Source organism: Malaya genurostris, chromosome 3 (assembly GCF_030247185.1).
Source record: "Malaya genurostris strain Urasoe2022 chromosome 3, Malgen_1.1, whole genome shotgun sequence".
Classification (NCBI taxonomy): domain Eukaryota; kingdom Metazoa; phylum Arthropoda; class Insecta; order Diptera; family Culicidae; genus Malaya; species Malaya genurostris.
In genome coordinates, this window is record NC_080572.1 from 284773500 (window position 1) to 284789967 (window position 16468).

General features: G+C 35.8%; 1 protein-coding gene across 1 annotated transcript in view; it reads right to left on the minus strand.

The window, feature by feature from the left end:
- Positions 1-590: 590 nt before the first annotated feature.
- The window catches only part of LOC131437135 (putative uncharacterized protein DDB_G0291608), a 111199-nt gene continuing 95321 nt past the window's right edge, over positions 591-16468 (minus strand). Inside the window, exon 6 of the mRNA XM_058606302.1 lies at positions 591-1750. Coding sequence (XP_058462285.1) covers positions 1094-1750 — 657 coding nt within the window. The 3' untranslated portion in view covers positions 591-1093. The remainder of the gene's footprint in view (positions 1751-16468) is intronic.

The following is a 16468-nucleotide window of genomic DNA, read 5'->3' on the forward strand; positions in this document are numbered from 1 at the left end:
CCGGGAAGCAGAATTCGAGACTTTAGTTCTGGTTATGAACAAGATTTTGGAAAACTCACAAATCTCACAAAAATTATGATTTACTAATCACATCTTTCTCACAACAAATAGATTGGCTTGATTCTGGGTTGTATTTCGCATTGATATTTAAAAAAAGTTTTCCACATTTACTCAGGGGCTATCTCGGAAAGATTTATTTAACTAGCGAAGCCCACTTCTTGGGACTCATTGTCCACCTGTAGTCAATTTTGAGTTTACTACCCACTAAAAATGAGTTAGAGCCGTCTCGCTCTATCTGTTAAGCTTCACATAATCTTTCAGTTGTATCAACACATCTGGAGTGCCTCAGGGGAGCAGTCTTAGACCTTCACTTTTCTCCTTGTTTTCTACCGACGTCTCCTATATTATTCCATCTGATATACGCTAATGATCTCAAATTATTTGTTATAGTACGGTCTACAGAGGACTGCATTGAGCCACAATAAATTAATAAAACAACGCAATACAACTGGCCCAAGATTCATGCCGATCTTCAACATTTGTTCAGTGATTCGATCTGTCAGTAATAAAACAACAACCACATACTCCATATTCAGAATTACATTTATTCTCTTTCGATAGACTGCTAGGCTAGATGACTTTTTGTTTCTTTTAAAGTGACGGTGCTTAAGTTTTTATAATAAGTTACTTATGAATGCTTCGGATACAGGACCTTCGGACCATCGAAAGTGGCTCAAAGACAAGCTTGTTACAAGGATTGGGACTTTCGAAAAATGTTAATAATGTTTTTTTTTTGTTGTGTTTCTCCAATCAATGAACCAGTGAATGATTATCGGTTATGTACAAGTTTGAATTACATCACTGACTCAACCTTCAACTATCCACTATTATTTTAGGGTTGCTTTAAAACCGTTCGAGTTTGCTTTTACAAATTTACAAGACTTACAATTAGTATGTTTCTTACTAACTAAATGAATCTCGAGATTGAAAAAACAAAAATCAAAACACTGGTAGGTGAATAAAAATCTATACAAATCAACTGGATGTTGGGCCGAATTCCCCTTTTTTAGTTAGAGTCCACCTCACTGTCAGGTCACGTAACGTTGATCTCTTCGTCGGAATCGTCGGAATTGGAATCGTACTCGTCGTAGTACATCGCAGCCGGAATGTTATCGGAAGAAGAGCAGCTACTGCTAGTACGGTTATTGAATGGATTACTGGCACCGATTCCACCGCCCAGCAGAATCTCTCGCTCACGGTCCGTCGCGTTGCCATAGAAACTGTTCATCAATGGTGGCCTTGGTTGCTGTTGTTGTTGTTGTTGTTGTTGCTGTTGGTTTTGATGATTAGCCGCGGAACCTCCGGCACTGATGTCATCAAACTCGTACTTGAACTCCACACCAATACCAGCGGGTTTCGCGAGATCAAATTTCGGTTTGAAGTTCATAAGTGCAGCAGTTTTCCCCGTTCCTGACATGAGCGCAGGTTTTACGGATGGCGACGATGGTTGCTGTCCGGGAGATTGCGCTTGTTGTTGCTGCGGAGACGGCTGCTGTTGATCAGAAATTGTTGGTGGCGGCGACGAAGGCGGCGAAAGCGAATGAGCTCGATCTCCGCGGGCATCCGACAGATCCGGATTCGGATTGTTCTTGTTCGGTAACGTTTGATCGCGGGATCCCCCACTGGCGAGAAGTTCACGTTCCTTTGAGTTGCGCCACTTCATGCGACGGTTTTGGAACCAAATTTTCACCTGAAATAAAGTGCAAAGGAAGAAGAATCTCGTTAATGATGCGGTGGCTATTGTTAAAATCTAGTAATCAGAGGCACTCTTAGGCCATAAACTAACGCTCTTTAGTTGAACGTCATTTATTAGTTATTATATTGTGTTTCAAACTAAATGACATTTTTGTTGATTAAAAATTTTTCAAAACAAATTAGCTCATTGGCTACTCGTTCTCTTCACGTACTCAACACAATTTAAGAATGATTCGATCAAAGGTATTGAAGATGTTAAAAGCAGTTATCTTCAGGGGAATCTGAAAATAATTTCACTCGAAGTATCAACTCTAGGATGCTTTACATTTCGCTGATCCATCAAGCAAATTACCGAATACCGTCCCAAAAATCTGTTAATCCTCTCAAAGCCAACAATTCGACGAGTTGTTTTTCGACTGCTACAAAACTTATGATACACTAATCTGCAAGTGAATGTCCCTTCGATGCCAAAATATGGTGACAGTCGGACTGAGCCAGGTCAAGAGAGTAAAGCGGGTGCGATAATATTTCCCAATTAAGTTCTATTAACATTAGAAAGTCTGGATTACCCAAACGCAGTCAAAATGACTGGAAGAAAAATAAGGAAAAAATGAGATAGAATAAGTAATATATAAATAAATTTGCTTACACCAAATGTTCCATATTTTTTATTATATTTACAGTCATACAAAACGTTATGTTCTACAAATAATCACAAAATTTGTGTCATTGTGTACATATTGTTCTTTCTCATTGAAATCGAAAAGCAATCAAAATGACTTCCTTGGGCAATCTAGTGTTAATGTGCCCTTAACCGGAGAATCTCATACCGCTTCGTAGCAGTAAATTGCGGCAAGAAATTTCAAACAATCACCGCCCTGTAAATTCGGATTCGGAGATCGTTTTTAACTACAATTAAAAATTTGTGTATGATATCATTAGGTGGTCTTCAATTGAAAATTGACTTACAAATTGAAAGAGTTTTGAGTCCAATTTAGAACACTTTTTGGCATTGTCGCTTCAAACTGCAACGAGCAAATTTAAACATTCGTCACATTGTATCCTAATCCGGAAATTGAGTTCGTGAAAAATTCCGACGCTTAGGATCCGACTATGACTATCTTTATTTGAGTTTTTAAGATTCTATAAATTTTGAAGATTCTATGAAATTTACGTTTTACGTTTTATGTTTTACGTTTTACGTTTTACGTTTTACGTTTTACGTTTTACGTTTTACGTTTTACGTTTTACGTTTTACGTTTTACGTTTTACGTTTTACGTTTTACGTTTTACGTTTTACGTTTTACGTTTTACGTTTTACGTTTTACGTTTTACGTTTTACGTTTTACGTTTTACGTTTTACGTTTTACGTTTTACGTTTTACGTTTTACGTTTTACGTTTTACGTTTTACGTTTTACGTTTTACGTTTTACGTTTTACGTTTTACGTTTTACGTTTTACGTTTTACGTTTTACGTTTTACGTTTTACGTTTTACGTTTTACGTTTTACGTTTTACGTTTTACGTTTTACGTTTTACGTTTTACGTTTTACGTTTTACGTTTTACGTTTTACGTTTTACGTTTTACGTTTTACGTTTTACGTTTTACGTTTTACGTTTTACGTTTTACGTTTTACGTTTTACGTTTTACGTTTTACGTTTTACGTTTTACGTTTTACGTTTTACGTTTTACGTTTTACGTTTTACGTTTTACGTTTTACGTTTTACGTTTTACGTTTTACGTTTTACGTTTTACGTTTTACGTTTTACGTTTTACGTTTTACGTTTTACGTTTTACGTTTTACGTTTTACGTTTTACGTTTTACGTTTTACGTTTTACGTTTTACGTTTTACGTTTTACGTTTTACGTTTTACGTTTTACGTTTTACGTTTTACGTTTTACGTTTTACGTTTTACGTTTTACGTTTTACGTTTTACGTTTTACGTTTTACGTTTTACGTTTTACGTTTTACGTTTTACGTTTTACGTTTTACGTTTTACGTTTTACGTTTTACGTTTTACGTTTTACGTTTTACGTTTTACGTTTTACGTTTTACGTTTTACGTTTTACGTTTTACGTTTTACGTTTTACGTTTTACGTTTTACGTTTTACGTTTTACGTTTTACGTTTTACGTTTTACGTTTTACGTTTTACGTTTTACGTTTTACGTTTTACGTTTTACGTTTTACGTTTTACGTTTTACGTTTTACGTTTTACGTTTTACGTTTTACGTTTTACGTTTTACGTTTTACGTTTTACGTTTTACGTTTTACGTTTTACGTTTTACGTTTTACGTTTTACGTTTTACGTTTTACGTTTTACGTTTTACGTTTTACGTTTTACGTTTTACGTTTTACGTTTTACGTTTTACGTTTTACGTTTTACGTTTTACGTTTTACGTTTTACGTTTTACGTTTTACGTTTTACGTTTTACGTTTTACGTTTTACGTTTTACGTTTTACGTTTTACGTTTTACGTTTTACGTTTTACGTTTTACGTTTTACGTTTTACGTTTTACGTTTTACGTTTTACGTTTTACGTTTTACGTTTTACGTTTTACGTTTTACGTTTTACGTTTTACGTTTTACGTTTTACGTTTTACGTTTTACGTTTTACGCTACTGAATGACAGTACACACTTAAAAAATGTTGCATCTTCTTAGATGCACATAAAAGGAGCGTCTCGATTCACTTACATTCACAATACATAGCATTTAAAGATAATTCATATAATTAACTGCACAGTTAATTTAGCTGAACTCTAAATCGATACAGACGCAAAATTTATTTTTACATGTTAGTACATGTAGTATTGTGTCATCACCGAAGAAATTACGGCATACCTGAATTTACGTCAAGCGTAAATTTCATTTTTTCTAAGGGTGTACATATTAAACAAGAATGAAATCAGTTTTAATCCACCTAGTGGTTTAATGAAGCCTTTCTTATGACCATTTCACGAGAAATCGATTCAAGTTTCTTTTTGAATATTTTGAATATCTGTTTCCGGAACCGGAATCGGGAAACTGTCACAGTTGCAGTAAGTTTTGTAGGGACATTAAATCGACAGGCCTACAAGTTCGAATTGTTTTACAATCTGCTTCGAAAATTTAGTACATTGTCGTTCCGGTACATTTTTTTGGCGGTTAGACATTTTTATTTTTCATTATCATGGAAGTCGAATCAGGATAAAATTCGACCTCATTCATTTATTCATGATTCCGATTTTTTCAAGATGGTTTAAAACTTCGGTTTTGGTGTTCGTTTTCTTGACTGCGTGTATAAAATAAAACACCACACACACAGCGTGATTTGCTCGTAGAGGCGGTGTTGTGTTTTCTTTTTCCGAACCATCGCTTGTATGTACCGGTGTGCTTTATAAGACGGCTTGAAGTTTAGAACGCTCATCACCTTGTAATTCCAGAATCGGAAGTGAGGTCCGGATGAAATTCAGGAGTTATGTGTAGAATCATAAGACCTTTCAGTTGAACCTAAGTTTGTGAAAGTCGGCCCATCGCCGAGAAAAGTGAGTTCGTTCATTTTTAGAATTTGTGACCACCGTTGTATTTGAACCGGAAACCGGGTACTGATACAGTCGTAATAGATACGTTTGGCAGTCAACTGACAAAGCCCAATTTTTGCATCACTGCTTTGTATAACTGCTTAAAATGTTCAACAGCCCTTATACTTTAATTCCGGAACCGAAAGTCGGATACAGATGAAATTCAGAAATTTTTGTAAGATCATTCATTTGAATTGAAGTTTGCAAAAATCGGTAACGCCATTTCTAAGAAAAATGAATAGGTAATTTGAAATTGAATTTTTTACAATTCTCTCTGTAATTACGGAATTGAAAACTGAAGATCGGTAGAGCCAAAGTCGGTTCGATTGTTCGATCAATTGATAAGGCGCAGAAGAGAATAGTTCAGAGCATATTTTTGAAGAGTGTATAAGCTCTTTGCAAAGTTCTTTTGAATGACGATTTGAATTTTTAACGTTTAACGTTCATCTAAAACTTTTGAAAAGTCGTTTACTTGTCGTTTTTGAAAAGTAAATTTCAACAATATTTCGTCAAATTTGTAAGCCTATTGGAACTAATCCCTGGTAGCTAAGGGTAAAAGAAAAGACAAAAGCTCGATGCACATGCCCAAGAGTTCTTCTTCGAGTGACTTGAAAATTTTATAAAACATACTTGAAATGATTTTTAATATAACGCAATACAAAGAAAAAAATAACATTTTTTCCAAAGTGTTTGACCCGTCCACTAGCGCTCCCTAGGAAAAAAATCGTTTTCTTCGATTCTAGTGATAATAAATTTAAAGTGCGTTTTTTTTTTTGAGAAGCACCTATTATTTTCAAATTTTTCACACACTTTCTACATTTTAAAAAACCCTACCCCAGCGTTTTCCTTTCCATCTTTTTTTTTGTTTATCTGAGAGGGTTTTACATCTACAAAATGGCGGATTTTTTCGTGAAAAATCGCAATTTTGAGCTTAACCAACATCCGAAAATTCAGAAAATTAAATCAACACGTAAGGGTCTAGAAAAACATCTACTAAAACTATGTTACTTTGATTGTTTTATTTCTGATGATTCCACGTTGAGGTACAGTGGACACCGTCAATCATGATTTCTAAAATGCGTCCTCGAAAATACTTCTTTATCAACCATTTATTTCTCGATATTCTTCTTCAAAAAAATTACAAAATGTTGTTCGAAGGATGCCTTTCAACTATGCAAATTTTTTTGAACGAAGGCTCTTAAAAAAACCGCAGAAAGAGTGTTTTTTTACATCCGCTAGACCCTTAAGATCGTTCATTAAGTTCTGTAAGACCTTTTAATTTTAATCTATGTTTATAATAAACAGTCAAACAAACCATCTCGGAAAAATGTAAGTAAAATTCATTATTGAGTTTCTGATCACTTTTACGTACTTTCCGAACCGAAAACTGGAGACCGGCATAACTTAGACAAACTAGAAAAATGTATGAAAAATCTTTCAAAAAAAAAAAAATGACGGCTTGAAACCGCAATTTTTACACTGATCACCGTGTAATTTCGGTATCGCCGAAATAAAATTTAGCTATTTTATATGGCATTTTAGGGCCTTAAGTATTGATGAAATTGAGAGGTGTGTCACTCAATTTTCAGTTATGTTCAATGAGCGTGCACGGATTCAACTAGAGTTAAATCCAAGTAGGCGTGTTTCAATTAAAATTGTTTCGCCTTACTCATAAAGATAGGCTATAAAATCACTGTGAAAGTCGTCGAGGCTCAGAGGGATGGATTTCATATGTAATTCGAAACAATTCGTTGAGAACGTAAAATGTCCGTGTGTGTGTATAAGAACTGTACAAAAAAAATGCAGCTGTCGAAAATGATCACCAAGAATTAGTTTAGATTCGATTATTTTTGAAAGTACCAAAAAATAAATTAACACAAATTAGCTATGCTCTTGCAAAGAGTTGGTAAAGGACCGCAGCTTGGACTTTACACTACCCATCAAATTTGGTGCAACACATGGGCCATCTTTCTTAAACACTTGCATCAAATCTTTATCGTTTTTGAAGACCTTCCCTGTTTGCCGAAGCTTACCCTTCATAATTACTTAGAATTTTCCTATCCGGCGAGTTTGGTGAATTTTCATCCTTCACTACAAAAACAACATTGCTTGCTTCGTACCACTCCGGCACCGGTTTCGCTCAATGGTACGACGCCAGTTCCGCCCAAAATAGAGTGTCATCTTTGGGGGCCCGGTAAAACAGGCAATAAGCGCTTCCGGAGGAGTTTTGCTTCAAATATATTTGGCCGCTTAGGTTGCCGGTCGTTATGTACGGTTTGTTGAGTTTGTTGCACCTACAGATCGCCTGACAAACCAAGGATTTCTTGGCTAATTATTTGACCTTCTTTTTCCGAAACTTTCAAGCGGGACTTGCTGAAGAAAAACTCAACAGATTGTTCATTACGTTTGGCCATCGTATTCTGTTTATTGGTACAATTGGACCCTTTCGTTAACTTGACGGCATCAAATCCGACCCGCTTCATTGCTTGTTGGCCTCGTTTCGAATCAAAAGGTTCAGATTGCGTTCATAGGGTTGCATTTGTTTCTTTACTTTTTATCTTTCCACAAACACGCACGAAATTTATTGTTGGAGCACTTCTTGCTTGGAAACCATCTTGATAAGCAGGTTGCGACGAAATTTTGCACATGCAAAAGTTACACTCTGAACTAGTTTTATCCGAAATTTCATTAAGTTTTACCAATTTTTTCGTGCACAGTCTTTAAGTGTGTTTGTAATATTACGGTGTATTCACATTTCTCGGAAATCGCTTTTCCGCAATTTTCATGAGATTAGCTTCAGGCCTTGAAATGCAATATAAAATGACTGAATTTTATTTCGGCGCAGTTTTCGATTCCGTAATTACAGGGCGATCAGTGTAAAAATTGAGATTTCGAGGGTGTTCTTTCTTAGAGAGTCATGTAAAGAGCTGACATATTTTTTTTTAAAGATTTTTCATCATTTTCTCTAGTTTGTCAGCTGTTTACAAGTCTTACTTCATTCACACAGGTCTCCCGTTTCCGGTTCTGGAAGCACTGAAAAAAGTAATCAGAAACTTAAAAATGATTCTTAATTAAATTTCTCAGAGATGGTTAGGCCAATTGTTATAAACTTAGATTAAAGGTCTTACAGAACTTAATGACCGATCTGAAGGGTTTAGCGGATGTAAAAAACACCATTTCTGCTATTTTTTTCAGAACTTTCGTTCAAAAAAATATTCAAATATTTTTCATAGTACAAGTTAGTTTTCGAAGGAAAATATTAAGAAATAAGTCGATGAAAAAATATTTTCAAGGACGCGTTTTAGAACTCATGAACTCAGCGCGAATTTATCAGCACCGGAAACAGTGGTGACAAACTCTGAAATGGAAACTTATGATTCCATACATAGCTCCTGAAATTCATCCGGACTTGACTTTCGATTCTGGAATTACAAGGTGATGGGCACCCAAAATTTCAAACCGTCCTATAAAGCGCACGGGTTCGTACATGCGGTGTTACGGAAAAAGAAAACACAACACCGCTCCTACGAACGATGCACGCTGCGTGTGTGATGTTTGATTTTATACACGCAGTCAAGGACAACGAGAACCAACACCAAAGCTCGATTTTGAAAACACAAGCGAGACCATTGGCACACATGAGCACAAGTTTTCAACCGTCTTGAAGAGATCAGAATCACGAATAAATGAATGAGTTTAAATTTTATCCGGATCAACGATAATGAAAGATAAAAATGTCTAACCATCATACAGTTGACGAAACGAAATTTTCGAATTTCAGATTGTTAAACTATTCGAGCTTGTAGGCCTGTCGATTAAATGGCCCTTAAAACTTACTACAACTGTGGCAGGCTCCCGATTCCGGTTCCGGAAACAGGTATCATCAATTTCTCGTGAAATGTTAATAAGAAAGGCACCATTACATCACTAGGTGGATTAGAACAAGTTTTATTCTTGTTTTCTATTTACTGTCATTTAGTAGCGATAGTAACAAAAAATCTCCAAATGGCTAGTAAAAGAATTCCTATCTATGCCAAAAAAAATTCTTCAGTAAATCAGTTCCTAACTCACAGGTGTTCGCTACTCAACTTCAGAATTCAGGCGAAATCGAAGATGACGAAATAATGGTATCTTTCGATGTAACCGCCTTATTCCCAAGTGTCCCAGTGAAGGACTCAATCAATCTGTTGGAAGATTGGTTACTTCAACAAAATAGTAGTAGTTTATGGAAATGCAAAGTATCTTATCTTACTTATCTTATCTTACTCTAACCCGGCTTTGCATGGATGTAAATTATTTAAAATTCAGAGGGGAATTTTATAAACAATTACAAGGAGCACAATGGGTAATCCACTCTCCCCGTTTTTATATGAATTATTTATGGCAAACCTTGAAGAGCTTTTAAATAAGCAGAGATTATTACCTAATCGCTGGTGGAGATACGTAGATGATATATTTTGCATCATCTAACGCAACGATTTATCAAACTTCTTAGGAATAATTAATAATTTACATAAAAATATTAAATTCACCTATGAGGAAGAGAAAGACAACAGTTTACCTTTCTTGGACATTCTTATTGTCCGGGAGGCAACATCCTTAACTTTCGAAATATATAGAAAGCCTACCAATACGGACCGTGTCATACCAAATACTTCTAATCATTCCCATCAACACGAAATGGCAGCATTCCACCATATGATTCACAGAATGCTATCCTTGCCCCTTAGAAAAGATGCTGCGATAAAGGAGAAAAACTTTATTTTCGAAATTGGAAAGTTCAATGGATATCCAGAGCATACAATTCAAACCATCTTCGATAAAAAATTAAGACTGTTGAAAAAACAATCACTTACAACTTTGACCCCCCCCCCCCCCCCCCTTCTGAAAATTTTAAAAGAATATCGGTGGACTTCAATCGAAATATTTCACACCCATTAAAATCAAAACTAAAAAAATTTTGTTTAGATTTAGTGTTCAGCAGTATGAACTACCAATTGAAAACTTTACTAGGTTCTACAAAAGATCCTACTGAGAATTTGAAAAAGTCTGGGGTATACAAAATCTCGTGTCCTCATTGCGATAAAATATACATCGGACAAAGAGAACACTAGACATTCGTTTCAAGGAACATATCTCAGAAATAGCGAAAGCATCCAAAGAATTGGAAAAGAGACTTTAAGTGATTGAGAAAAGGCAAATCTAAATTTGCAAGTGCAATGATATTTTAGTTGTCGTAAACAATAACTAAATAAATTCAAATCAACTATATTTTTTTCTTTCCGCGTACTAAACGCTGCATTTAAAAGTCCACATTTTCATCCGAGTGTCCTCCTGTTACAATACAAAAATATAACCACAATTCGTTCCGCATTTACTTAATTCCTTGAAAACAAATTTTGAAATATCAATCAAGCCAACAATGTTCCGAATGGAAACAAAAAAAAATCTCTACGCGTCCCTATTCATCCTTTTCTTCCCCGAACCGTTCGTTGGTTTTATTCGAGAAAGTAGAAAAATCGATAAATACCAGATATTTGGCTACCCTCTTTGTCAGTGTCATGCCGGCGTAGGAACAGCCTGCCTCTCTCTCTCCTTCACGGAAGCTGTCCTTCGTGAAAGATCAAATTCTTCCTTGTGCCGTATCACTTCAGTTTAAGTGAATGAAACCGAATCTTGCCTAAACATTGCATTTTTGAATTGGTAAACAACAACTTAACAGTTACAAATCATCACAAGTTCTCGGGAGTCCGGGGATTGGAAACCGGATCCGGTTGCGAATGTCGTCATCTGCTTGTGCTGCCGTGCCCAAGTAAAGTCGTCTCGATTGATTCACGACAGTGGTAAAAGTCCAAACTTTTCTGGGTTGGTGAGTGTGTACATAAATTCATTCTGTCGTCGCTCATTGACCGAACAAACAGTTCGAAAGCAAACAACAAGAACAGGACCGAAAAGCATCTGACAAAATCAAAAACCTTCAACCACGAATATCTGCGTAGTGATAATATTGATTGTTTGTCCCCTGTCCCTGGGAGAGACCACCGACCATCACCACTAATTAAACTCGCAAACAGCCGGTTCGTTTCCGGTTTTTGCCACCGCTGGGATTGAACTGACGCAAATCGTCGAAAATCAGAAGAAGAGGAAAAAAGTCGGACTCATCTCCTAAAAATATTAGCAAAAATTGACAAAACCCGTCCAGGTGCTGTGACCGAATCCCAATTAATGCCCAGACTGGTGGGCGCGCCGTGAGTGGACCTCGGGCTCATTAGCATCTCGACAAAAGGTTTCTTTTTTGTTTTCTCCGAATCGCTACTGAGGTGCCGCGTAGAACTTCCTAGATGACTGCGATGTGCTACGAGCACGGAAAGATCAATCAATTTTCATTATCCCATGACTTCGGTATGGGTAATTATCTTCGCCTAATTTGACACGGTTGTGTGATGAAGCCGTTCTGTGCCCAGGGGTTGCAAATTGTCACGTTGGGTTTTTCAAAGTCAGTTAGTCAATCGATTGATGGATTACATTTTGACAGATTTTTATGTATTGTTGTGTAAGGATGTAATTATGTTTTTCTTTCCTTTTTCAATTCATGCTTCATAACGAAAATACATTTGTTAGAGAGAAAGTTACTTCAGCATTCAAACGAGGATCAGCATGGGAAATATTGTTTGACGAAAAGAAATGCTGTCATGGTAGTTCGTGGTTATGAGCAACAATCAACAAGACCTAAGAAACAAACAATTGAGAGATCAAAAGATCTACTGTTTCGATAAACAGTAAATATGTCATACCTAATGTCAACCAATTAAAACTAAAACCTCAGGTGAACTAGCGCGGGAACTTATTTAAAGCAATATTATTATAATTAAGCTTAAAGAACTAGAAATAAACCAATATTGAATTCAATTGAAGTTTAATAGTTCTCCTAGAACAGTGAAACCACATTGTACTGCTTCCGATCAGGAGGCGATTGCCGTTTATAACAATACCTTTCTTTTGCATATTTTATACACTCCGCGTTGATTACAAAATTCTGTTTGAATATTGAGAGAAGAATACTAAATTGTCAGCATAGAAGCTGAATTATAACCTCGAAATAATGTAATATGCCCTTTTCAGTTTGAACTGACAGAAATAAAATTGTCTGTTAACAGATTCACTTTCTTGTTTACCCGAACCGACGACACGACCAGGCACTTCGAAGAAAAATCGGAATGAAAAGTGTTCGTGAGCGATTTACCGCCAGTTACCACAAATATAGCGACCCCTTGATGACTATCAAAATAAACTTCTTGAGCAACACTGTTTAAGTTGCTACGAACTAGTTACCAAGGAGCCCCATAATAAATAAACAAACCAGTCGAGAATGATTTGAAATAGTTTTTTAATTTAAATTTTGTGCCATCAGCGTAAAATTAAAAGAACTCAGAAACCAAGATTGTGAAAGTTGCACGAGACACCGCGAGCTATCGGCCGGGGACTGGTACCCCTGAAAAATTTAATCAATAAATACGACAAAGTTAGACGATTTTACAATATGCTAGGTACGAGGAATAAATTAATAATAATTAAAAATAACTAATATATAATTTATCATGAATTACAGAATTATCCTGCGCCAAAGCCCACGTTCAATAGTTGATAATGAAAGAATTTTAATATTAAAAGATACATTCATCTATCAAGTTAATGTTACAACGTTCTTTTTGTATTCGCGCCGACCGGAACAATATCCAAATCTTACACTAAATGTAGTGCTACGATAGACAGGCTTCATTCTATATAATCATCAAGTTACGGCCTATGTTCTGCTTGAGAACCAATTATAAAATTATTTAAAGTAAATTAGTTTTTACAGGTCATAATTCTGATCAGATCACATATCCTAAAAAAACTGGTTTCCCGTGCTTTTCAAGAGTCTTTCATGTTCATCAGATTTTTCACCCGTTTTGCGATGTAAAGGAGTTTCTCGAACGTCCAAAATATGACGGAGTATTGTTTTACATATACGCTGATTAGAAACTTGGGTTGAATGATTTGGAAAAATTTCAGAAGTGACGAATATACATAAATATAGTGAATACTTTAGAAATTCATTATAAAAGAACAAACATGAATTCTATTTGTATTTGTATTCGCATCTGCATATGAAGTGCGATTGCATCTCGTAGAATAGTACTGATATACCGGATTGACTCAGCTTTGTCATTCATATTTCGGTACTAAATCATCAGATTGATAATAAGATTTATTATGACGGATTCAATGACTCTTGCAGTTTACTAACATTTTAAAACTCATTTATTTAGTTTGCTAACATTTTAAAACTCATGTCATAGATCTGATCTGAAGCCTGATTACGTTGAATTATTTAACAAGTATCAACGGATATTGAAATGTTATATGAAACCGACATCTTTGCGCGAAATAAAGATCTTCCACCCGTGGCAGCTTATGTTTACATTCCTCAAGTCTTCAATATGCAGTAACCATGGTTTTGGTAACTGTTATTCAAAATCAACAATTCATCAACTTGTGTTGCCAGTTTGAATAGTTTTTCAGGAGATGTCATTTTGACATTACCAGTTACTGAGGGGTAGTTAAATTTGCGATACAGTTTTGATAACCGAGTGGCAGGTCGTGTCGTCGCCCGAACCTTCCGAATAAAAAAAAAAAGGCAAAGTAGGCGGTCGTCTAGGACGCCAAAATCAAAATTACTTTTTCTTAAATGTGAAATGTGAGATGTTCAATTTTGGTAAACATTTCTAACGCGTGGGGGGAGACGTAAGGATTCAATCCATTAAGAATCATTTTTATGACCAATGACCCTTTGCGGGACGATCAATTAGATGTAGATTGAGAGTTGAGAATTGATCCACTGGCTTCCTGCTTTCATGTCATAAAAGGCGACAATTGCAGGAGTTTTTTGCCTTTCTCTATAGAAAGGTATTAGAATTGCTGGAAAAACCGACTTTCGAACGGAGCCTCGGAGACCCATAGTGTTATATACCATTCGACTCAGTTCGACGAGATCGGAAAATGTCTGTGTGTGTGCACTTTTTGAAGATATTTTTACCGCGTAACCGCGACATAACACGTCGAATTTTGCCGCTCTTATATATAAGGGTGCCAAAATTTTGAGATCACCTCTATTTTCGTAAAGTTCTAGTGCTCAAAAGTTTGAGCACCTCGAAAAAAGCCCTTATGCAAAATTTGAGCTAAATCGGACATGCGTAAGGGGTGCTGCTCGGCGGTAAAGTTTTGAAAATTTTCAATCTGAAAAAGCACCATAGGGTAGAGTATATAAAATTTCCAAAATCGAAAACTTTTTTGAGACTGCATGATACGTCAAGATTTAGTGTCATCATTTAGGTCGGGGCTCGAACATACGACAACTGGTTTGTAAGATCAGCGCCCTATGCATTGAACCGCCAACCCGAGACACGTCAACGTTCTACGTTTCACATATGGTTACTGAATTATCTCTTCATTCAATAAAGAGTTTTGTTTAAAAATATTTTCTCATCATTTCACGACAATATGATCTCTCATCTATTTCCATCTAGCTTCTGAGCTTTGTCTGTTTTTTTTTTACTTACATGTTATTACTTGTTATTAAACATTATAAATTGAATGATAAAAATCAACTATAGCGAAGATCCGTTAATACTACACTTTTAATAACATACCTTATGATCAAAAAAGAACCGGAATTTTCATTTTAAAATTCTCGCGCTTGTCCAATCGGTAAACTTTTATTCTCTCAACGATGGAAAAATTTTTATACACATTCTGTCAAATTTTGACGCATATCGTACGATTAGTTTTTGTTTGGCGTTTATACAAAGAAGTTGAAAAATTTTCGTGTGACGATTTTTATAATGGATGATGATTTAGAACAACGTGCTTGCATCAAATTTTTCTGTTGCAAATGGATTTAAGTGTTCCGAAACGTTGAAAATGATAGAAAAGGCCTTTGGTGAATCGTGTCTAGGAAAACCACAGGCATACGAGTTGTATAAACGCTTCAAAGGTGGTCGTACAAGCTTGGATCATGATGAGATCCCTGGCCGCCCAACAACATCTGTTACTGAAGAAAACATTGAATCGGCGAAGCAAATCGTGTTGCAAAATCGTTTTGTACCGATTAAAGAGATTGCTGTGTTGTTGGCCATCTCTTATGGATCAGCCGAACACATTTTAATTGTTGTTTTGGGTTTGAAACGCGTCGCTTCTCGGCTGGTGCCAAAAAAGCTTAATTTCATTCAAAAACAGCGTCGTGTTGTGTCGCAGTTTTTGGCCAAAAACTCAACCAATATCATCAACCAAGCACCGTACTCTCCAGATATGGCCCCGTGTGACTTTTTCCTCTTCCCCAGACTCAAATTGCCATTACGGGTAACGCGTTTTGAGACCATAAAGACCATAAAAGAGAATTCGCTACGTGAACTAAAGGCCATACCTTCGGTGGCCTATAAAACTTGTATGGGAAATTGGATCAAGCGTTGGCATGCATGTATTGCCGCAGGAGGAGAGTACTTTGAAGGCTATAATATAGAAATTTATTAAAAATTGAAATTTGGCTTTTAATAAAATTCCGGTTTATTTTTGACCATAAGGTAGATCGGATAAATGGTCGTCAAATGGTGAGATAACTAAGTCCTCACAAGTCCCTATCTCATGCCTCCCCGAGCGTCTATGATGACATTTGGTCAATAGAACGGCGTCGACTGGGTGCTATCGCCTTCTGCGTTAGTAGCAGAATGAGAGGGTGCGAAATGGATTGTAGGTTGAAGCCCATCCTAAAGTGCAGTGTTTATCATAGTATATTACAACATATAATTGTGTTGTTTATTACATCATGTATTATTATTATTATTTTTATTAGAAGAGCGTAACTTACACTGCGATATTACCTGTTATATTGCATCATAGCATATTATTTCATATATTATCGTCTTACACTATTTTATGTTATTATATACTATGTTGTATGGTATTATACTGCATTGCATTATATCATATTATATTGTATTATATTGTATTATATTTTATTATATTATATAATATTATATTATATTGTGTTCTATTGTATTGTGTTATATTGTATTGCATTATGTTGTATTATATTATATTATATTATAGGGTT